The sequence below is a fragment of the Echiichthys vipera genome, assembly GCF_963691815.1.
Source record: "Echiichthys vipera genome assembly, chromosome: 5".
Taxonomy (NCBI): Eukaryota; Metazoa; Chordata; class Actinopteri; order Perciformes; family Trachinidae; genus Echiichthys; species Echiichthys vipera.
In genome coordinates, this window is record NC_139830.1 from 1,567,089 (window position 1) to 1,590,777 (window position 23,689).

At 42.1% G+C, this 23,689-nt stretch overlaps 1 protein-coding gene across 1 annotated transcript; it reads right to left on the reverse strand.

The window, feature by feature from the left end:
* Positions 1-528: 528 nt before the first annotated feature.
* On the reverse strand, positions 529-19,336 carry LOC310947355 (uncharacterized protein; the record flags this gene model as incomplete). Its single annotated transcript, XM_083914145.1, has 21 exons — positions 19,237-19,336; positions 18,959-19,072; positions 18,429-18,533; positions 17,898-18,002; positions 16,604-16,673; positions 16,249-16,474; positions 14,228-16,007; positions 13,806-14,122; positions 12,913-13,099; positions 12,184-12,230; positions 11,180-11,727; positions 10,986-11,041; positions 7,993-8,097; positions 5,593-5,662; positions 5,282-5,507; positions 3,240-5,040; positions 2,963-3,136; positions 2,695-2,868; positions 2,427-2,600; positions 1,609-1,655; positions 529-1,070 (listed from the first exon to the last, which is right to left on the reverse strand). Exons 1-21 carry the CDS (start codon positions 19,323-19,325, stop codon positions 529-531), a joined length of 6,957 nt encoding a protein of 2,318 aa, XP_083770271.1. The 5' UTR covers positions 19,326-19,336.
* Positions 19,337-23,689: the final 4,353 nt, after the last annotated feature.

Here is a 23,689-nt window from a genome sequence, read left to right on the forward strand (position 1 = left end):
GCTGGAACAGGACGACCCCCTGCACTGCTGCTGTGTGTTTGTTGCTGCTGACGTCATTTATTTACCGCAGGACACATCGACGCTGTCTGCCATGTGAGCAAACTTCTTCTTTTCTTTTATTAACGTTACAGGCTTTCATGTGCTTTGTCCTGCTGTTCAAACTGTACATTTACGAGCTAACTTGCTTCGTTGTATGTCATAAGCTTGCTATTGTTATTTCTGCTTTATAAAAAGAAGGTCCCTCGATAATTTTCCACATCATTGTCCAGTAAAGTTGTCTGCTACATAACGTTAACATTAGTTTTTGAAAGTTTTATGTTGAGAAAGCAGCTAACTATGTTAGCTCGCTAGCTAACATGCCCATGCCTTACAAACTGGAGCCACTCAGTGTCCTTTAGAGATGAAATCAGATCAGTGTTTGAGTGTGAGACAGATCTGCTTCACAGTGCAAAGTGTGTGCGATGGTGAACTCACTGAACTTTGATTTCAGCAGCTGATCTTCAGTGTTTCTGTCCACAGGAGAGACTCTCAGACCTGCAGACCACACAGAGACACTGATGAACCACGTGACCACAACCTAAACCCAGGATAAAGAGGTTCAGTGAATGTGGTGTTGAAGGTGTGGAGGTGGATCAGTGTGTCAGAGGAGACTCTGTAGAAGGACAGAGAGCCGGCAGGACAGTTCACATACACTGCTACTCTGTGAGAGACAGAGGAGGAGGAGGGGATGGTTGTTTCTCTGTTATCGTGGCAGACAGAGTAATCACCATGATCAGAGCACCACAGACACCAGGATTGATCATTCTCTCCAAACAAACAGTCATAACTGTCTCCTTTCTTTCTGATTCCTCTGTAACTCACTGATATATAAACGCCTCCTCTCCACTCGACCTCCCAGTAACAGCGACCAGTCAGACCAGTTCTACACAGCAGCTGAGCCCAGGAGTCAAACCTGTCTGGATGATCAGGATATGACTGATCCTCTTCCACATGTGTCACCTTCCTGTTGTTGTCAGACAGTTTGAGGCTTCTGTTAACTGTGTTTGTGTCCAGTTCCACTTCACAGACATCTGATGGAGACAACAAGACACAGCTGCAGGTCATCATCTGTTGATCTATGAACTACTTTACTGTCAACAATATTCTGTTACATTTCCTCGTGTGGACCCAATTTTAACAGCTGATAAGCCACATCAATAAACATGTTAGGGGTGTCCCTGATTAATACATTTCATATTCGAATCTGATTGGTCACTTCTTGCCTATAGTCGACTAATCGTCAAATCATTTATTTTATTTTTTTGCTCATGAAAAACCCTCTGATCCGGTGGTGAGTCAAGGACATGAAGCAGACAGCGGCGGGTGCACGTGAGTCCGGCACTGCGTGGTCACTGTTAATGAATTTGAATTATTAGTTCTGTTGGATCACTGACTTCACTTTGTTGTCGTGGATTTTAAGTTCTCAAATCTTTCTTCACAGAACCAGAAGCTGAATCCTGATTGAAACTGGAAAAACTCATCTTTGTACTTCAGTCAAGTACATGTAAAAATCTAGTGTAACATGAGCAGCTGAGTTCTAATGAATCAAACTTAAAAAATCACACTCACACTTCCTCAGACCAGGTCTCAACCACTGCAGTCCACCGGGGTCCATCCTGCAGGAAGACACAAAGACACAATCAACTTCATCCAACTTCACTCATCAGATCCTTCAACATGAACCAGAGTTCATCAGTTAGAGACAGAAACCGTCTCTCTGTCCATTTAAAGCAGAGAAAGCACTTCTGGTGGAAACAGCAGGTGGCTGATCGTCCGTCTCTGGATATGTTGCTTCACTTTCGCCCTCAATGTAAATGCTGCTTTGACATAACAGCCTCCATTGTGAAGTAGATGGATATAACTAGTGCAGGTATTTTTCCAACTTTAATGTTATTAGGTACTTAAGTTGCATAGTGGCGCTGTGTTTCCTGCAGGAAATCTGCTCAAGCTTGTCGACTCGAGGGAAGTGGAGTACAGTTGTAATGTTAGTGGGTTCAACATCTGCGGTCAGAAACGCACGGTCAAATACATTTAGCAGAGGTATTAATTTTCAAATAGACATGTTTAGTCACTTGCATTGATATAATCACTGCTTGTGAGGTATTGTTAACCCACTGCTACCCCAACAAGGTCGACTCCCAAAAAGACCAACCTCACACTGCTGCACATTTGTGGGTTTGGGTCATTAAAAGGCTATTTATATTGAACATTTCTCGTGTCCATATTGCACCAGATTTGATACTACTCATCCTTGGGCCCCAGTAATACACCTGCCAAGTGTGAAGTAGATCGAATGAATGGTTCTTGAGATATGCAGGGACACACAAATAGACAAACAGAAAGTTAAAATTCAGAGGGTCATCATCTTAAAATAGCTGAACACCAACCTGAGAGTCTCCAGTCTGCAGTGTGGACTCTTCAGCCCATCAGACACCAGATTCACTCCTGAATCCTGCAGGTTGTTGTTACTCAGGTCCAGATGTCTCAGACTAGAGGACTGGGAGCTGAGGACTGAGGACAGAGCTTCACAGCTTCTCTCTGACAATTGACAGCCACTCAACCTGAAAGGAATCAATAGAAAGTCCATCCAACAATTAAAATATGAAGCAAATGGGAGCTCAGAGAGTCATCATCTTAAAATAGCTGAGCACCAACCTGAGAGTCTCCAGTCTGCAGTGTGGGCTCTTCAGTCCATCAGACACCAGATTCACTCCTGAATCCTGCAGGTCGTTGTTACTCAGGTCCAGATGTCTCAGACTAGAGGACTGGGAGCTGAGGACTGAGGACAGAGCTGCACAGCTTCTCTCTGACAATTGACAGCCACTCAACCTGAAAGGATTCAATAGAAAGTCCATCCAACACTTAAAATATGAAGAAAATGGGAGCTCAGAGAGTCATCATCTTAAAATAGCTGAGCACCAACCTGAGAGTCTCCAGTCTGCAGTGTGGGCTCTTCAGTCCATCAGACACCAGATTCACTCCTGAATCCTGCAGGTCGTTGTTACTCAGGTCCAGATGTCTCAGACTAGAGGACTGGGAGCAGAGGACTGAGGACAGAGATTCACAGCTTCTCTCTGAAAGATTACAGCCACTCAGTCTGAAGAGCAATCAGCAATACATGAGACAATAATTACAAACAATCGTTGTTAGTTCTGAATGAATACAAACTACATTAATCTGATATTCATGTGAGCACGTACAGAGCTTTGTTGGAGGCTTTGACCACTGGCAGCAGCCTCAGAAGAGCCTCCTCTGAAGCAGAGTATTTCTTCAGGTCAAACACCTCCAGATCTTGTTCTGATGACAGTAAGATGAAGACCAGAGCTGACCACTGAGCAGGAGACAGTTTATCTGTAGAGAGACTTCCTGATCTCAGGGACTGTTGGATCTCCTCCACCAGAGAACGATCATCCAGTTCATTCAGACAGTGGAACAGATTGATGCTTTTCTCTGCAGACAGATTCTCACTGATCTGCTTCCTGATGTACTGGACTGTTTCCTCTTTTGTCTGTGAGCTACTTCCTGTCTGTGTCAGCAGGCCTCGTAGCTGTTTCTGGTTGATCTCTAGTGAAAGACCCAGGAGAAAGCGGAGGAACAAGTCCAGGTGTCCGTTTGGACTCTGTAAGGCCTCGTCCACAGCACTCTGATAGAGATGTGTTGGTTTAGGTTTGTTTCTAAGTAGAAACCACAAGCCGGATGTTTGTTTTCCTGACAGCAGGTCGACTCCAGAGTTGGTGAACGTCAGATGGACATGTAGAGCAGCCAGAAACTCCTGAATACTCAGATGGATAAAGCAGAACACCTGGTCCTGGTACAGTCCTCTCTCCTCTTTAAAGATCTGTGTGAACACTCCTGAGTACACTGAGGCTGCTCTGATATCGATGCCACACTCTGTCAGGTCTGATTCATAGAAGATCAGGTTTCCTTTCTGCAGCTGCTCAAAAGCCAGTTTCCCCAGAGACTCGATCATCTTCCTGCTCTCTGGACTCCAGTGTGGATCCGTCTCAGCTCCTCCATCATACTTGATGTTCTTCACTTTGGACTGAACCACCAGGAAGTGGATGTACATCTCAGTCAGGGTCTTGGGCAGCTCCGCTCCCTCTCTGGTTCTCGTCACATCCTCCAGAACTGCAGCAGTGATCCAGCAGAAGACTGGGATGTGGCACATGATGTGGAGGCTGCGTGATGTCTGGATGTGGGAGATGATTCTGCCGCCCTGCTTATCATCTTTGAATTTTTTCCTGAAGTACTCCTCCTTCTGTGGGTCAGTGAACCCTCGGACCTCTGTCACCATGTCAACACACTCAGGAGGGATCTGATTGGCTGCTGCAGGTCTTGTGGTGATCCAGAGGCGAGCAGAGGGAAGCAGTTTCCCCCTGATGAGGTTCGTCAGCAGCACATCCACTGAGGTGGACTCTGTAACATCAGTCAGGACCTCAGTGTTGTGGAAGTCCAGAGGAAGTCGACACTCATCCAGACCGTCAAAGATGAACACAACGTTGAACTCTTCAAACCTGCAGATTCCTGCTTCTTTAGTTTCACTAAAGAAGTGATGAACAAGTTCCACCAAGCTGAACTTTCTCTGCTTCAGCACATTCAGCTCTCTGAAAGTGAATGGAAATGTGAAGTGTATGTCCTGGTTGGCTTTGTCTTCAGCCCAGTCCAGAGTGAACTTCTGTGTTAACACTGTTTTCCCAATGCCAGCCACTCCCTTTGTCATCACTGCTCTGATTGGTTCATCTCTCCCAGGTGAGGGTTTAAAGATGTCTTCTTGTCTGATTGTTGTTTCTGGTCTGTCGTGTTTCCTGGATGCTGTTTCAATCTGTCTGACCTCATGTTCATCATTGACCTTTGCACTCCCTCCCTCTGTGATGAAGATCTCTGTGTAGATCTGATTCAGAAGAGTTTGGTTTCCTGCTTTAGCGATCCCCTCAAACATACACTGGAACTTCTTCTTCAGGTTAGACTTGAGTTTACATTGACAAACTCCAGAATGAATTCCTGAATGAACAAACAACAAATGAAACCAGTGAGTTGATCCTACAGAAAACCAGACAACAGAACATTGAACACTGGCTGAATAGATTCTCCTCCTCCAAAAGTTTGATTCAGCTCATCAGTTGAGGACAAACAGCCTCTGGTCTGATGTAGATGTGTGCAGCAAAGTTTGGAAATGTGAACTTCTCCCATGCTGCCTCCATTTCCCTTTTCCATCATGTTAAAGATATTAAACTCATCTTACTGCTCTGCAGAAAGTCCGCCAGCTCCTCCTGCTTCATTCTCCTCAGGAACACTAGTGTGATCTTCATAAACGCCTCTCTGCTGCTCCTCTGCTCTTCATCCTCACTGTCCAACACCTCCTCATCCTCCCTCTGACTCTCTATGCATTCTGGGTAATTTGAACTTATAACATTCTTGATCTTCTTCAGCTCGTTCTTCACAAAAGTGACGATGTTCTCCTCCAGCAGCTGGAACAGAACAATTCATTTAATCTAGTTCACTATCATTTACTATGAAATTAGTAGTGAAAGGTGGGTTTGTACATGTACACACCAAAAACACTGAGTCCAGCTGTGTTTGATGCTGCTGATCAGTGGGAACCTCTGAGCTCTTCTGCTCAACTCTGTAGAGAAAACATCCAAGTTTAGGGGCATTTTCTTACTCACATCTGTTCACAGATGATTCTTTCTGATATGAAGACAACATGAGCTGCAGCTGTGTCTCAGGAGGCAGCAGGACAGAGTCGTGTAGTTCAAGACAAGTAGAGGAACAATACACACCTTCTGCGTCTTTGTGCTGGGAATAAAATCCCTAAAGACAACATGGACAGATAACTGATAAATACAGTTATGGACTTTGTACCTGAGTTACCGGTATGTCTTGAATACCAAATGACTTTTTTTAGAAAGAAAATGTTGAATGTGAAGATGTGATTCTTCTTTTCAGGAGTCAGATAAAAACACCTTTCAGTTTTAAATCCTTTCCTTTTAGCAGCAGGTTGTCTAAGGTGACCCTTAGGTCCTGGTTCTGGTTCAGGTCTTTTCTTTTGTATCCAGATAGAAACAAACTGACTAATGAAAATCAGTTTCAAAGGGAAAAACAGTCTTATTCATTAATTTGCTCTGTTTATCATCATGATTGACTTCTCACTTAGGGATTAATGAAGAATATGTCTTCTTCCTCCTCTTCTATTATATCAATATTACTAATACAAAGTCTTATTTTTAGAATTTAAACTAGCATCAGGATCAGTACTGTAATGTCGGAGTAGATAATGTTGTGGACATGTAAACGATCTTCTTAGTGTTGTACTCTGAAGCAAAAGCAGAGTTTTGGATTCACGTCACATAAATTTTACTCGTCTTGTGACTGAGACTTTAGACTTGACTCAAATTAAAAAAAACTTCCTTTCAAAAACTCAAAGATTAGTAATGATCTGACATCGCCCACATCGACTGTGAGGCACTGAGAGAGTGAGAAAACAACAAATACAGTTTTAAATGTCTTACCTTCCATCAACAGTTTGTCCAACTTTAAAGTTGAAAGGTTGTTCCATAGACCAGTCACTCTTCATGGACACACAGCTGCGTACAGGTTCAGGTTCAGGTCTCTTCTTCTGCGTCCTGATACAAACAAAAATGAATGTATTTGTTTGAGTAGATCATGTTGAACATATATTCATGCCCTGAGATGTGCAGAGACATGCCTTTTAAGCAAATAACACAAAGTCCACCCGCCCCATACCTTGTGCCAGATTATCAACAGTACTGTGTCTTTTTACAGAAGTCACATCACATTTTTAAGAGAACGCAGCTTGAAAAGAGACATTTTTTCCCATCATCTCTTGCTTTATTTATGTTTGAGCTGCCTGTTTTTCATTCTGCCCTAGCATCACAAAAAAGGGTTATAAAACAAATAGTAAAATTAATAACTAGGTATTATTAATGTTAATACCTGAACATTATCATAAAATAAAATGTGTATCAGTCTTATATGAATTGTTAAACTACATTATATTACTTTATATTTTTTCATATACTATCATGTTCATCTTCAACCGCTTATCCCGGGGTCGGGGTCGCAGGGGGGCTTGAGCCGATCCCAGCTGACATCGGGTGTGAGGCGGGGTCCACCCTGGACAGGACGCCAGTCTATCACAGGACACATAGAGACGAACAGAGACAGACAACCACTCACACCTACGGGTGATTTAGAGTCATCAATGAACCGAACACCTGCACGTCTTTGGACTGTGGGAGGAAACCGGAGAACCCGGAGAAAACCCACACAGACACGGGGACAACATGCAAACTCCACACAGAAGGGCCCTCTGTTCTCTGGGGATCAATAAAGTTTAATATCATCTCATAAAGGGGAAGATTTACTGCAGGACTGTTGTATCAGACTGCAGAACTTTGAACTTGATGAAGCTTGTAAACTAATTCAAATCTGCTTTATCTCCTTTCTTTGATTCCACTAAAATGTGTTTATTATTTTATAGTTGCATCACAAAAACACATACAAGTAAAACATTAAAAGAATAAATTACAGGCAGCGAATCAGTTTAGTCCCAAACTAAAAAGCTAATAAGGGTCTTGGAGAGAGCATCATGAGTCTGATGACCTGTATGGTGGCCCTCAGGGTCAAAACAACATTTCACAAATGTTTTACCTTCCATCAACAGTTTGTCCAACTTTAAAGTCAAGAGGGTGAACCATAGACCAGTCACTCTTCATGGACACACAGCTGGGTTCAGGTTCAGGTTCAGGTCTCTGCTGCTGCGTCCTGATAAAAACAAACAAAAGTGAATGTATTTGTGTGAGTAGATCATGTTGTGGACACATTTGTATGTTGAGGACTTCAGTGTCTGATGGGACAGTGAGTGTGAATCATGATGGTGGAGTGATTTGAGTGCTGAGCTCTGACATGAAGAAGAGTCCGTGGTCATCTCACCTCTGAGCTTTGGTCTGTCCCTCATGTTCCCCACACAGAGATGTTTCAGAGGGAGGGACTCCCTCCTCTTTGTCCTCACACTGACTCATGGCAGAGTCCACATCTCTGTCAGGACACAATTCATTCAAATCACAGAAATGTACTTTAAAAGATATAAATCCAAACATTATTAATTCATATTCCATGATTTATTACTGAAATACCTTCAATAAACTGTGTTTGAAAGTAATAATACGTTGCTAAGATTGTAAAATAATGGTTTAATTTGAAAAAAGTATCTGAAATAGTGTAAATGCATATTGAAATCATTTCAAACCTCTTATTTACAGTTATTGTGCTTAGAGTTCATGTTTAAATGTAAAGCTAATTGAAAATTATGTACACAATAACGCGTATTCGTGTAGTTTAATAGTAAAAACAATTTCTCAATAATTAAGATCACAAAGAAATTTGATGTTAAATTAGGAATGTAAAATAATGGTTTAACTTTAAGAAAAAAACTAATAAGCAAATAGAAATTAACGAGAACTGTATTTTTATTTTTAGTGTTCATACATGTAAAGTTACGGTTTCCCCACAAGATTCATTGATAAAAAGATTAAACTGTATTTTCAAAGCTCCCTTATTTGTAGTTTGCTCCATGAATGAGAGCGTAGAGACTTCAGTCTACTTGGTGGCAGTAATGCATCTCTAAGATACTTCACCAACTGACAATATTCACTAAACAGTTCATTAATTAACCAAGAAAATAATCAGGAGGTCCATCAATAATGAAAATAATCACTGCAGCTTCAGTGTGGTCTCACTTTGTCAGCAGAGATACATTTCATCTATTAAAAAAATAGATTTTGGATCATTTCGCATAGTTAGTATGGTTAGAATCTTTAGCATCATTAGCATAGTTAGCTATTTGTGGTTGGAGCAGCTGGTGATCCTGAACACGGTGGCTAACAGTTGACTGTTTCTACAGTTCTTAAGTCTTCAACACAAATTTTGACAGTTTGATGAAACTAACAGATCAGAGATCAGCTGAAAAGAGTCACTTACCAACAATTTAACACGGAGGAAAGAAAGTGCCACACAACAGGAGACAGTAATGACCTGAGATGTGCAGAGACAAGTCCACCTGCCCCGTACCTTGTACCTTGTTACACCTTGAGACCGCCTTTAATGACTCCTTCAGATTCTGCAGACTCATAAAATAATTCAAACCTCTCAAGCATCATTATCAACAGTACTGTCTTTTTTACAATCACATCACATTTTTAAGGACGCAGCTTTAAAAGAGACATTTTTCCCATCATCTCTTGCTCCATTTATGGTTTGAGCTGCCTGGACTTTAGAGTCACTTACCAAAGCTTCAACACAGAGGAAAGAAACTGCGTCTCAACAGGAGAAAGTGAAAGTTGAACGTATATTCATGCCCTGAGATGTGACCTGAGATGTGCAGCGACAAGCCTTTTAAGCAAATAACACACAGTCCCCCTGCCCCGTACCTTGTACCCTGTTACACCTTGAGACCACCTTTAATGACTCCTTCAGGTTCTGCAGACTCTAGAAAGAACGCAGCTTGAAAAGAGACATTTTTTCCCATCATCTCTTGCTTTATTCATGTTTGAGCTGCCTGTTCTTTATTCTGTCCCCCCTAGCACCAAAAAAGAGTTATAAAACTAAAACTAACCAACGAAATAGAATAGTTGGAATATCGACTGGACAGGCCGAGTTCATTTGGTCCAAAAAAATGGTTCTAAACTGTATTTTTGTTAATAACCAAACATTAGTTAATAACTTAACAGTAGTAATGTTATACAGTGCTATATGTATTTATATCTTCCTATATAAATACAGTAATACCACGTTATACGCGTCTGCTGTGTTATAGTTGATGGTATATAACTTCTTATGTACTGTATTAATTTGTACTATTTTCTATCTTTGTGATGCTGCAGATAACGTTTGTTTAATGGGGATCAATAAAGTTTGATATCATCTTATAAGGGGAGGATTTACTGCAGGACTGTTGGATCAGACTGCAGAACTTTGAACTCAATGGATACTCTTCTTAGATTGTGTTTATTTTCTTATCTCTTATTTATGGATGGATTGATTCATGGGAAAAAACAATTAAAACCAACACTTGAAGCAAAGACCTGAAACAAACAACTGAAACAAACGCTTGAACAAACAACTGAAACAAACACTTGCAGATTTATTCTATTATACATCTGAAATGTTATCATAAATATAATAAAACCTGATGATGTTGAATGTCTTAAACTCAGGTAAAGAGAGTTCACCTGAAGAAAGCGATCAAATGAAGACACGCTGACCCTCCGGATGAAAATTATATATTTTATTAAAAGCATTTAGAAACATTAGACTTGCAGTAACAGTTTGCCTCCAATTGCTGAATAAGTTAGATCATAAGTCAAAAAGATGGCCATCACTGAAGAGTTATCTATGTTACCTCCTGCCTACATGTTAGCCAGCCAGCCAGCTAGCTAAGAGTGCTTCATACGATAACATAATATATGGCAATATCATGCGATGTGATGCAAACATGACAAGCTGAACATAGTACAGAAGCATATGTAGATATTTTTATTCACAGGACTACCCATTGGTTAAAGCAGTGTTTCTCAAATGGGGGTACACAAACCCCTTGGGGTACTTTGGAGTACTGTACTCAACAGATAGTAGAAATCGTCCCCTGCTTGAATCAGCAGATATCTTAGAAGATTTAATATTTTAAATATATGAAATCATATTCAAAAATAAAATAAATACTTCCCAAAAGAGTTGGGATTATTTTCAGACGTCACATTTCATGAAGAGTTTCTTGTTCGTAAGTGAAAGTGTTAAATGTTGGAAATCAAAGAGTTGATATCAGATCAGTGTGTGATTGTGAGACAGATTTCACAGTGCAGTGTGTGTGTGATGGTGAACACACTGAACTTTGATTTCAGCAGCTGATCTTCAGGGCGCACTCACACTTGGCCCAGATGATCCGTGCCCTGCCTCCCTCTGCCCTCGCGACCCTGTGCCGTGCCTGGGTGTGGAACAGTTGTACTCACACTGGTCAAACGAACTCGACTTTAGCCGTGAAGCATGCTTTGGCACGGTATGAATGGACAGTGTGAGTGCACCCTCAATCAGTGTTTCTGTCCACAGGAGGAGACTCTCAGACCTGCAGACCACACAGAGACACTGAGGAACCGGGGTATAGCAACCTAAACCCAGGATAAAGAGGTTCAGTGAATGTGGTGTTGAAGGTGTGGAGGTGGATCAGTGAGTCAGAGGAGACTCTGTAGAAGGACAGAGTACCAGCAGGACAGTCCACATACACTGCTACTCTACCAGAGACAGAGGAGGAGGAGGAGGAGGAGGAGGAGAAGGTGAGGTATGTTCCTCTCTTATTGTGACAGACAGAGTAACCATCATCATCACAGCACTCAAGACACCAGGACTGATCATTCCATCCAAACAAACAGTCATTACTGTCTCCTTTCCTTCTGATTCCTCTGTAACTCACTGATATATAAACTCTTCCTCTCCACTCGACCTCCCAGTAACAGCGACCGCTTAGACCAGCTCTACACAGCACTTGAGCCCAGTAGTCAAATCTGTCTGGATGATCAGGATATGACTGATATTCCTCCACATGTGTCACCTTCCTGTTGTTGTCAGACAGTTTATTGTTTACTGTGTTTGTGTCCAGTTCCAGTTCACAGACATCTGATGGAGAGAAAATGGCAAAAGGAGATTTATGAACTACTACAATTACTGAAATCAAATCATTTAAAAGAGACATTTCATTTACATTTTTGAACGATGTTTAAGTGGAAACGTATTAAACACATCTGGAGAAGAAAACTAATGGCTTCTTGAACACAACTTCTACCTGTCAAACTTGTGAAGTATGAGTTTAAAAGCAGCATCTGAAGGCAACACAGCTCTTGTATAATATCAGTGAGAGTCAAAGGAAGAAGGAACAAAGAGAGCTCTCTTTTTACTTCACTTTGTGGATTTTAAATTGATTGAATTCTGAAATCTTTCTGCACAAAACCAGAAGCTGAATCCTGATTGAAACTGGAAAAACTCGTATTTTTTTCTTCAGTCAAGAACATGTAAAAATCTAGTGTAACATGAGCAGCTGAGTTCTCATGAATCAAACTTAAAAAACACACTCACACTTCCTCAGACCAGGTCTCAACCACTGCAGTCCACCAGGGTCCATCCTGCAGGAAGACACAAAGACACAATCAACTTCATCCAACTTCACTCATCAGATCCTTCAACATGAACCAGAGTTCATCAGTTAGAGACAGAAACAGTCTGTCTGTCCATACCTGAGAGAATCCAGTCTGTCTGTCTGTCCATACCTGAGAGAGTCCTGTCTGTCTGTCTGTCCATACCTGAGAGAGTCCGGTCTGTCTGTCCATACCTGAGAGAGTCCGGTCTGTCTGTCCATACCTGAGAGAGTCCAGTCTGTCTGTCTGCCCATACCGGAGAGAGTCTAATCTGTCTGTCCATACCAGAGAGAGCCCGGTCTGTCTGCCCACACCTGAGAGAGTCCAGTCTGTCTGTCTGTCCACACCTGAGAGAGTCCGGTCTGTCTGTCCATACCTGAGAGAGCCCAGTTTGTCTGTCCATACCTGAGAGAGTCTAATCTGTCTGTCCATACCAGAGAGAGCCCGGTCTGTCTGCCCACACCTGAGAGAGCCCAGTATGTCTGTCCATACCTGAGAGAGTCCTGTCTGTCTGTCTGTCCATACCTGAGAGAGTCCGGTCTGTCTGTCCATACCTGAGAGAGCCCAGTTTGTCTGTCCATACCTGAGAGAGTCTAATCTGTCTGTCCATACCAGAGAGAGCCCGGTCTGTCTGCCCACACCTGAGAGAGCCCAGTATGTCTGTCCATACCTGAGAGAGTCCAGTCCCCAGTGTGGAGCCTTCAGTCCAGCAGACAGCTTGTCTCCTGAATCCCCCAAGTGATTGTAGCTCAGGTCCAGCTCTCTCAGATGGGATGGGTTGGAGCTCAGAGCTGAGACCAGAGAAGCACAGCCTTCCTCTGTGACCTGACACCCTGACAGACTAAACACATACAGTCCTGTTAGATGTTCACGTCCACTGTTTAAAATTAAATTAGGTTTGTAATGACATCTGCGCAGATGGAGAACCTCGTCGAAGCGTCACAAACTGTGAAATTGCTTTTCTTCTTTGTCGTCCTTGGAGCATCAGATGCATCGATATTCAACATCCACTCATGAATAACTAGGCCTTTCTGTCATTCTAGTTTTATTCATTTATCCTGCACAGCATTTCCTATATTTACTTAGACTACTTAATGTTTACTGTTACTGAGGCAACACCTGACAACTGACGCTAGCTCTGTTAGCTTATTTTAGAATACACAATAATATGTTATTATTAAACAGCGTTGGGCATGTTACTTTAAAAAAGTAACTGAATTTCTAACTGAGTTACAAACTATAAAAGTAACTAGTTACTATGGAAAATAACTATTGGATTTTTTGGGGCAAATTTTGAAATGCTTACATGTGTCAAAGAATTTGGACTGCACATTTTATATAGGCATTGTTTTTTGTTAAAGAATCGAAAGCTATCGTAGGTATCGCAAGTATCGGTTCTCATGACATCCCCAGCTTTGAAATAACTACTTGGTTATTAAGTATCAGTAATATGGTCAATTCCTAGGAGACCAACCCCACACTGCTGCACAGCAGTTACTTTTGGGTTATTAATAGTGTATTTATACTGAATATTGCACGTCCATATTGAACCAAATTCAACACTGCACATACTTGGGTCCCCTAGTAATACACCTGTCACGTGGATCGAATAAATGGTTCTTGAGATATGCAGAGACACAAACGGAAAAACAGAAAAACAACAAAAAAAAGACCTCAGAGTCATTTTCAAATATTTGAGCACCAACCTGAGAGTCTCCAGTCTGCAATGTGGACTCTTCAGTCCATCAGACACCAGATTCACTCCTGAATCCTGCAGGTTGTTGTTACTCAGGTCCAGATGTCTCAGACTAGAGGACTGGGAGCTGAGGACTGAGGACAGAGCTTCACAGCTTCTCTCTGACAGTCTACAATCACTCAGTCTGAAGAGGAATCCGCAATACATGAGACAATAATTACAAACAACGCTTAATATGTCTGATTGAATACAAACTACATAGAGTCTGGATATTTATGTGAGCACGTACAGAGCTTTGTTGGAGGCTTTGACCACTGGCAGCAGCCTCAGAAGAGCCTCCTCTGAAGCAGAGTATTTCTTCAGGTCAAACACCTCCAGATCTTGTTCTGATGACAGTAAGATGAAGACCAGAGCTGACCACTGAGCAGGAGACAGTTTATCTGTAGAGAGACTTCCTGATCTCAGGGACTGTTGGATCTCCTCCACCAGAGAACGATCATCCAGTTCATTCAGACAGTGGAACAGATTGATGCTTTTCTCTGCAGACAGATTCTCACTGATCTTCTTCTTGATGTACCGGACTGTTTCCTCTTTTGTCTGTGAGCTACTTCCTGTCTGTGTCAGCAGGCCTCGTAGGTGTTTCTGGTTGATCTCTAGTGAAAGACCCAGGAGGAAGCGGAGAAACAAGTCCAAGTGCCCGTTTGGACTCTGTAAGGCCTCGTCCACAGCACTCTGATAGAGATGTGTTGGTTCAGAAAACCTGGGCTCTGTCTGTTCTTCTGACAACAGGGTTCCAGAGTTGATGAATGTCAGGTGGACATGAAGAGCGGCCAGAAACTCCTGAACACTCAGATGGATGAAGCAGAACACCTTGTCCTGGTACAGTCCTCTCTCCTCTTTAAAGATCTGTGTGAACACTCCTGAGTACACTGACGCTGCTCTGATATCGATGCCACACTCTGTCAGGTCTGATTCATAGAAGATCAGGTTTCCTTTCTGCAGCTGCTCAAAAGCCAGTTTCCCCAGAGACTCGATCATCTTCCTGCTCTCTGGACTCCAGTGTGGATCCGTCTCAGCTCCTCCATCATACTTGACATTCTTCACTTTGGACTGAACCACCAGGAAGTGGATGTACATCTCAGTCAGGGTCTTGGGCAGATCTGCTCCCTCTCTGGTTTTCAACATATCCTCCAGAACTGTAGCAGTGATCCAGCAGAAGACTGGGATGTGGCACATGATGTGGAGGCTTCGTGAAGTCTGGATGTGGGAGATGATTCTGCCACCCTGCTTATCATCTTTGAATTTTTTCCTGAAGTACTCCTCCTTCTGTGGGTCAGTGAACCCTCGGACCTCTGTCACCATGTCAACACACTCAGGAGGGATCTGATCGGCTGCTGCAGGTCGTGTGGTGATCCAGAGGCGAGCAGAGGGAAGCAGTTTCCCCCTGATGAGGTTTGTCAGCAGCACATCCACTGAGGTGGACTCTGTAACATCAGTCAGGACCTCAGTGTTGTGGAAGTCTAGAGGAAGTCGACACTCGTCCAGACCGTCAAAGATGAACACAACGTTGAACTCTTCAAACCTGCAGATTCCTGCTTCTTTGGTTTCATTGAAGAAGTGATGAACAAGTTCCACCAAGCTGAACTTTTTCTCTTTCAGCACATTCAGCTCTCTGAAAGTGAATGGAAATGTGAAATGTACGTCCTGGTTGGCTTTGTCTTCAGCCCAGTCCAGAGTGAACTTCTGTGTTAGGACTGTTTTCCCAATGCCAGCCACTCCCTTTGTCATCACTGCTCTGATTGGTTCATCTCTCCCAGGTGAGGGTTTAAAGATGTCTTCTTGCCTGATCGTTGTTTCTGGTCTGATTGGTTTCCTGGATGCTGTTTCAATCTGTCTGACCTCATGTTCATCATTGACCTCTGAAGTTCCTCCCTCTGTGATGAAGATCTCTGTGTAGATCTGATTCAGAAGAGTTGGGTTTCCTGCGTTAGCAATCCCCTCAAACACACACTGGAACTTCTTCTTCAGGTTAGACTTGAGTTTACATTGACACACTTCAGAATGACTTCCTGAATGAACAAACAACAAATGAAACCAGTGAGTTGATCCTACAGAAAATCAGACAACAGAACATGTAACACTGGCTGAATGGTTTCTCCTCCTCCAACAGTTTGATTCAGCTCATCAGTTGAGGACAAACAGCCTCTGATCTGATGCAGATGTGTGCGGCACAGTTTGGAAATGTAAACTTCTCCCATGTTACCTCCATTTCCCTTTTCCGTCATGTTAAAGATTTTAAAATCATCTTACTGCTCTGTAGAAAGTCCGCCAGCTCCTCCTGCTTCATTCTCCTCAGGAAGAACTGTGTGATCTGCAGAAATGCCTCTCTGCTGCTCCTCTGCTCTTCATCCTCACTGTCCACCACCTCCTCATCCTCCTGCTGACTCTCTAAGCATTCTGGGTAATTTGGACTCAGAACCTTCTGGATCTTCTTCAGCTCGTTCTTCACATAAGTGACGATGTTCTCCTCCAGCAGCTGGAACAGAACAATTTACTTAATCTGGTTCAAAACAACGTGTGATTCATCAGGCTGTTGCTGAACATCATCATTTAGTATGTAGTTGATGAAATTCCTAGTGAAAGGTGGGTTTGTACAAGTACACACCATAAACATGGAGTCCAGCTGTGGTTGATTCTGCTGATCAGTGGGGACCTCTGAGCTCTCCTGCTCAACTCTGTAGAGAAAACATCAAGTTAAGGGACATTTTCTGACTCACATCTGTTCACAGATGATTCTTTCTGATATGAAGACAACATGAGCTGTGGCTCAGGAAGTAGCATGACATACCTTCTGTATCTCCTTTGTGGTGCTGAGAATCAAGCCACTGAAGATGAGATGGACAGTTGTGTACTAGTTTTGGATGTGGGTGGGTATTATATGTAGCTTCGCGTCAGTTCATGCAGGATTGAAGATCAAGATGAGGACCCGCTACTTCCCAAAAACTAAAAATAAACATCCAGTCCTCCCTCAGTGAGATGGTAGTCTGAAAACTGCTCCAACAGATATCAACAGACTTTGCCAGGTCCCAACGCTAAAGGTGCGACCACAGCATTCAGGAGCACTTCCGGGTGACGTCACGCCGAACAGAAGGCTGGGAACTGAAGTCCCACCGCTAAACAACAGTGCCACCTTCCCAGCTGCCTTGGTTCCAACATCTATCCATCCAAAAGCATGGGTCGCTTGTCTTCATCAGCCTATATACATTTGCCCGGGAGTAAGCGAGATCGTCTCAGCTCAAAGGCTATCAATGCTAACACTTAACGGGACATGCAAATTTTACGTTGTGTATTAAAGAAATGCTACATTTGAAATGGTTGGCTGGATTCCATTGCACATGTTTTGGTAGCATGACCTCAAGAGTTGCATGCTTGCCTCCTCCCAACAGCTTCTGGGATCGCTGAGGTCGGCAGCAAGCTTAGTCCTTCACAGATTTTTCACATAACTATAGGATGAGCTCTTTCCGGATAAATGCCTGCATCTAATTCATAGGATTATAATTTTTCTGAGGTCCGCAGCAGGCTCGCTGCTACACAGATATTTTTCCCATTGTCTGGTTGATGATTAGCATGGGTGTTATTCTAGCTTGTTGTTGGAGTTCCGTCGCTTTGGGGGATTTCTGCATTGCGCTCTCTGTCTTGGCTCAGCATGTGCTCTTTAATACAGGAAGCATTAAGCGTGGAGTCATCAGCACCAAGCATGACTGTATTTCCATGTGTTGCAATAAAAGGTTAAATCTATGAGGAGAGTGTTCCTGAATGAAGTGTATTTATATGAATTGATCTAAAATCATGGGACTGATAACTTGATACTTGAGTTCCTTCTAAGATACCATACCACTTGTTCCAGATTCTTTTTCTGAGGAGTCATAAAAACAAAGCTTCAGCTTTAAAATTCTTACCTTTCATCAACAGTTTGTCCAACTTTAAAGTAAAGAGGTTGTTCCTTAGACCAGTCACTCTTCATGGACACACAGCTGGGTTCAGGTTCAGGTCTCTGCTGCATCCTGAAAGAAACAAATTGACTAATGAAAGGCAGTTTTATAAGGAAAAAACACCAGACTCCTTAATTTTCTCTGTTTATCAACATTATTGACTTTTCCTCCTCCGTTATATCGATATTTCTAATATAAAGTGTTATTTTGAGAATTGATACTAGCATCAGGATCAGTACTACAAATGACTAGTAGAGTAGATAATGTTGTGGACATGTGAACAGTCTTCTTAGTGTTGCAATCTGAGGCAGAAGCAGAGATTTGGATTCACGTCACATGAATTTTACTCGTCTTGTGACTGAGACTTTAGACTCGAGTTAAATCAAAAAGGACTTCCTTCCAAAAGCCCAAAGATTAGTAATGATCTGGCATCGCCCACATGGACTGTGAGGCACTGAGAGAGTGAGAAAACAACAAATACAGTTTTAAAAGTCTTACCTTCCATCAGCAGGTTGTCCAACTTTAATGTCAAGAGGTTGTTCCTTAGACCAGTCACTCTTCATGGACACACAGCTGGGTTCAGGTTCAGGTCTCTGCTGCATCCTGAAAGAAACAAATTGACTAATGAAAGGCAGTTTCATAGAGAAAAAAACACCAGACTCCTTAATTTTCTCTGTTTATCATCATTATTGACTTTTCCTCCTCCGTTATATTGATATTACTAATATAAAGTGTTATTTTGAGAATTGATACAAGCTTCAGGATCAGCACTGCAAGTTATTCAGAGTAGATTGTGTTGTGGACGTGTGAACAGTCTTCTTAGTGTTGCAATCTGAGGCAGAAGCAGAGTTTTGGATTCACGTCACATGAATTTTACTCGTCTTGTGACGGAGACTTTAGACTCGAGTTAAAGTAAAAAAAGACTTCCTTCCAAAAGCCCAAAGATTAGTAATGATCTCACATCGCCCACATGGACTGTGAGGCACTGAGAGAGTGAGAAAACAACAAATAGAGTTTTAAATTCTTACCTTTCATCAACAGGTTGTCCAACTTTAAAGTGAACAGGTTTATCCATAGACCAGTCACTCTTCATGGACACACAGCTGGGTTCAGGTTCAGGTCCAGGTCTCTTCTTCTGCGTCCTGATCCGAACAAAAATGAATGTATTTGTGTGAGTAGATCATGTTGTGGACACATTTGTTTGTTGAGGACTTCAGTGTCTGATGGGACAGTGAGTGTGAATCATGATGGTTGAGTGATTTGAGTGCTGAGCTCTGACATGAAGAAGAGTCCGTGGTCATCTCACCTCTGAGCTTTGGTCTGTCCCTCATGTTCCCCACACAGAGATGTTTCAGAGGGAGGGACTCCCTCCTCTTTGTCCCCACACTGACTCATGGCAGAGTCCACATCTCTGTCAGGACACAACACATTCAAATCACAGAAATTTACATTAAGAGATAGACAGCCAAACATTATTAATTCATATTCCATGATTTATCACTGAATTATCTTTAATAAACTGTGTTTGAAAGTAATAAGACGTTACAAAGATTGTAAAATAATGGTCCATGATGAGAAAAGTATCTAAAATAGTGTAAATGCATATCATAGTAAGCATGGTTAGCATAGTGAGCATGGTTAGCATAGTGAGCATGGTTAGCATAGTGAGCATATTTAGCTCTCTGTGGTTGGAGCAGCTGGTTCTTATAGTTAGTATGTTTAGCATACTTAGCATGGTTAGCACAGTTAGCCCTCTGTGGTTGGAGAAGCTGGTGATCCTGAACACGGTGGCTAACAGCTAACTGTTAGCACAGAGCTAAAGTCTTCCAGACAAACAGATTTTGACAGTTTGATGAAACTAACAGATCAGATATCAGCTGAAAAGACTCACTTACCAAAAGTTTAACACGAGGAAAGAAACTGCGCCACAACCACAGGATAAAGTGAAAGTGAATCTGACACCAAGACAGAAGAAGAGGGACTAACCACAAAAAGAGAGAGAGAGAGGCAGGGGAGAGAGAGACACCACCATATACACATGTGATATGTGATGGAATAGAAATACTTTATTGATCTTTATTAACTTATACAATGTACAGTACATCAGTAAAGACTTTAAACTTATGATACTTATTAATCCATCACAATATAATGTGTGATTTAAGTGATCCCTTTAGTTATAATGTAATATAATGTGCATATTTTTACATAGTTAAATTGTTTCTATATATTGTTATGTACCATTTAGTACATTGACTAAATTAATTTATAAATAAATAAATAAAAAGCAGATTTAGTACATTGGCTAAATTAATTTAAAAATAAATAAATAAAAAGCAGATTTAGTACATTGGCTAAATTAATTTTAAAATAAATAAATAAAAAGCAGATTAAGTTCATTGACTAAATTAATTTAAAAATAAATAAATAAAAAGCAGATTTAGTACATTGACTAAATTAATTTAAAAATAAATAAATAAAAAGCAGATTAAGTACATTGACTAAATCAATTTAAAAATAAATAAATAAAAAGCAGATTTAGTACATTGACTAAATTCATTTAAAAATAAATAAAAAGCAGATTTAGTGCATTGACTAAATTAATTTTAAAATAAATAAAAAGCAGATTTAGTACATTGACTAAATTCCTTTAAAAATAAATAAATAAAAAGCAGATTGAGTACATTGACTAAAGTACTTTAAAAATAAATGAAAAGCAGATTTAGTACATTGACTAAATTAATTTAAAAATAAATAAAAAGTAAATTAAGTTAAATAAAAGACAAGTGTAAGATCATTAGTAAACATACTGAACAGTAGTGGTGGAGGCAGCTCCCGTGTTACAGCTCTGACATCAGAATAACTACCATTAAATTAACATTTAAATAATAATAATAATAATAAATAACTCTCTAATTAAGATCATGCAGACTGATCAATGCCACAACATTCAAATAAATAATATTTTATGATTAATATGAAATGCTGCTGAAAAGTCCAACACAACAGCAGCACAGACAATTGTCTTTTATCTGTTTCCCTGAGCCACTCCGTTTATGCTTTATTATATATATTTGATTTATAACCCTATACGTGACACGTGACCTGAGAGAGAGAGGGAGAGAGAGAGAGAGAGAGAGAGAGTGAGAGAGAGCACCAGTGTTGTTTGTGCTGAGGATCACGGAGGAGAGAGGCTCATCACAGAACAACCAGCGGCTTGTTTTCAGGTAAAATCGCCTTTTCCGCTGCAGCTTTTGCGACACGTGATTATTGTTTATGATGAGTTGCTTATTGATTATTATGAGTGTATCGTGTTTGATGCTTTTTTGAGAAAGATGGAGATGCTGAAGCAGAAAGATGGAGATGGAGGGAGAGAGAGAGAGAGAGGGGGCGCTGTTCAAAACAACACCCTGAAATAAACACGCGTTTCTTCTGTTAATCCTCATTTACTGATATTTTAAACACATGCACCGTGTGTTCTGAACACGTGGGTGCGTGTTAGAGTCATGCATGCACGGGTTTGGTGTTTTTAAAGCGTGTGCGTGTGTTCATTGTGTGTCAGCGGGGCGTTTTTCCCCCCGTCCTGCCCTTCACTACGCACATTGGCACAAAGCGCGACCCGGAGCCGTCGCGGGTTGCGTCTCGTGTTTGTTTCATCCGTGTGTGGATCATTTAAAGATGGCAGGTGGGGCTGAAGCCGTGCAGGACGCGCTGTCTGCTCCATGTTGGTGTTTTTCTGCGTGTTTACTGTCTCCCCCGCTGTCGTAAAATGGAGGCTGGATGGAGATGGAGCAGCAGGAGGAGGAGGAGGAGGATGCTGCTGCCCCGGCCTCCCTCCGCCTCACTACCTGCTACACATCACATGCTTCCCCCTCACATGAACGCAGAGAGCCTTTGCGTGGTCTTTAGGATGAGCTTAGTGTTGGTTATTACCTGTGTGTGAGAGACAGGGCAGTTGCTAGGAATTCTGGGCCCCCTGAAAGAATATCGGTGTGGGCCCCTCTACCCTATTCCTTGCCACCTTCAATTGTATTGTTTTTCAGTGTTCTGCTGTGGGGTCAAACTCAGATGAAGCAGGCACTGCTGATTCTGGAGCAGCAGAGGATAAAGGTTTATTGGTAAATTATATATATTGTATATAATAATGGTGGGCGTCAGTAGCTCAGTCTGTTGGGACTTGGCTTGAGAACCAGAAGGTGACTGGTCCAAGTCCTGATATGGATAAAATATTTTTAAACCATTCAAAAGTCAGTGTAAACTGTCCAAAATTCTAAATAGTCTTTTTTTTACTTTGTTGTTGTCAAAAAAACAGAACAACGACAAATCTTTGAACAATTAACTTTTTTTTGTATTTAGACTATTCAAATGTCCCACTAATGACACATTTTACAAGACCACATTGAACACATCATGAAAACGTAACTGACCTTCGTCAGATGCTCATAATTACTGAGTAGAAATTGAATGGGTCATAATACAATTGAATGCAGCCTCTGAATGGGCGCTTACTGGAGCACTGTCCGACAGTGTTATGTGCGAAACACACAGTCACGGTGGTAGCCCCTAAATTAGTAACGTTCAGTTATAGCTACTCTAGGAACCGTCGCTCTACAATGACCTGGCGATTTTTTTTTAATGAACTGGCGACCTGTCCAGAGCGGGGCCCGATGACAGCTAGCGTAGGCTCCAGCCTGCGCCCCGTCAAAGGTAATATTACAGACATTAAATGAATGAACAAGCAGGCTAATTGTTTAAGCCGCCCTCGGTAGTTTACTCTCACCATTCTTAAAAAAAAGGTTTTGATGTCTTGGGCCCCTGCTCTGCTGTTCCTACACCTGACCTCTTTCTCAACTCTTTTCTGGTGTCCAGACTTGTGTTTTTTGGGGGGCATACTGACTCTGCTGCAGTTAGCTTCTCTACCGGCTAGCACTTAATTCCGATGAGGAAGAACCCCGGGAAGAAAGAGCCGCGGTGTGGACCAAACCATTTTCTAAGAAGGGGCCAGGGGGGTTATTGAATAGAATAAACATATATATAGAGTATTGTACAACTTGTGGCTTTGTTTTAATTCGGATTCATTCGTATGAATGTATATTAGTTCAGTGCATAATCATTTTGTCATAGAGGCTACTGGAGCAGTGTGTGGGCCCTGGCTGGCTGTGGGCCCTTAGAATTGTCATCACCTTTCCCCCCTATACGACGGCGCTGGTGAGAGATGCTGCTCCAGGACGGATGCACTGGTTCATACATGTCAGTTTAAACGCACAGGCTGAAGGAATATATAACTATTCTGTTACTGATGCATGGTGCTGTTGTGATTTTCAATAACACGTCTCATATTGTTAAAAGGTGTGTGTGTATGGTGTTATGGTCAAGAAAGCTGGGTCAGGACCCAAAGAACCAGGTCCAAGCGTGTGAACTGTGTTTCCTCAGGAGGGGGTCTGGAGTCTCCCTTAGAGAGAGGGGGAGAAGTTCAGCATCCGTGAGGAACTCGGAGTAGAGCCGCTGCTCCTTTGCGTTGAAAGGAGCCAGTTGAGTTGGTTCAGGATCATCTGGTAAGGATGAACCATGGGCGCCTCCCTAGGGAGGTGTTCCAGGCACGTCCAGCTGGGAGGAGGCCTCGGGGAAGACCCAGGACCAGGTGGAGAGATTAGATCTCCACACTGGCCTGGGAACGCCTCAGGATCCCCCAGTTAGAGCTGGTTAATGTGGCCCGGGAAAGGGAAGTTTGGGGTCCCCTGCTGGAGCTGCTGCACCTG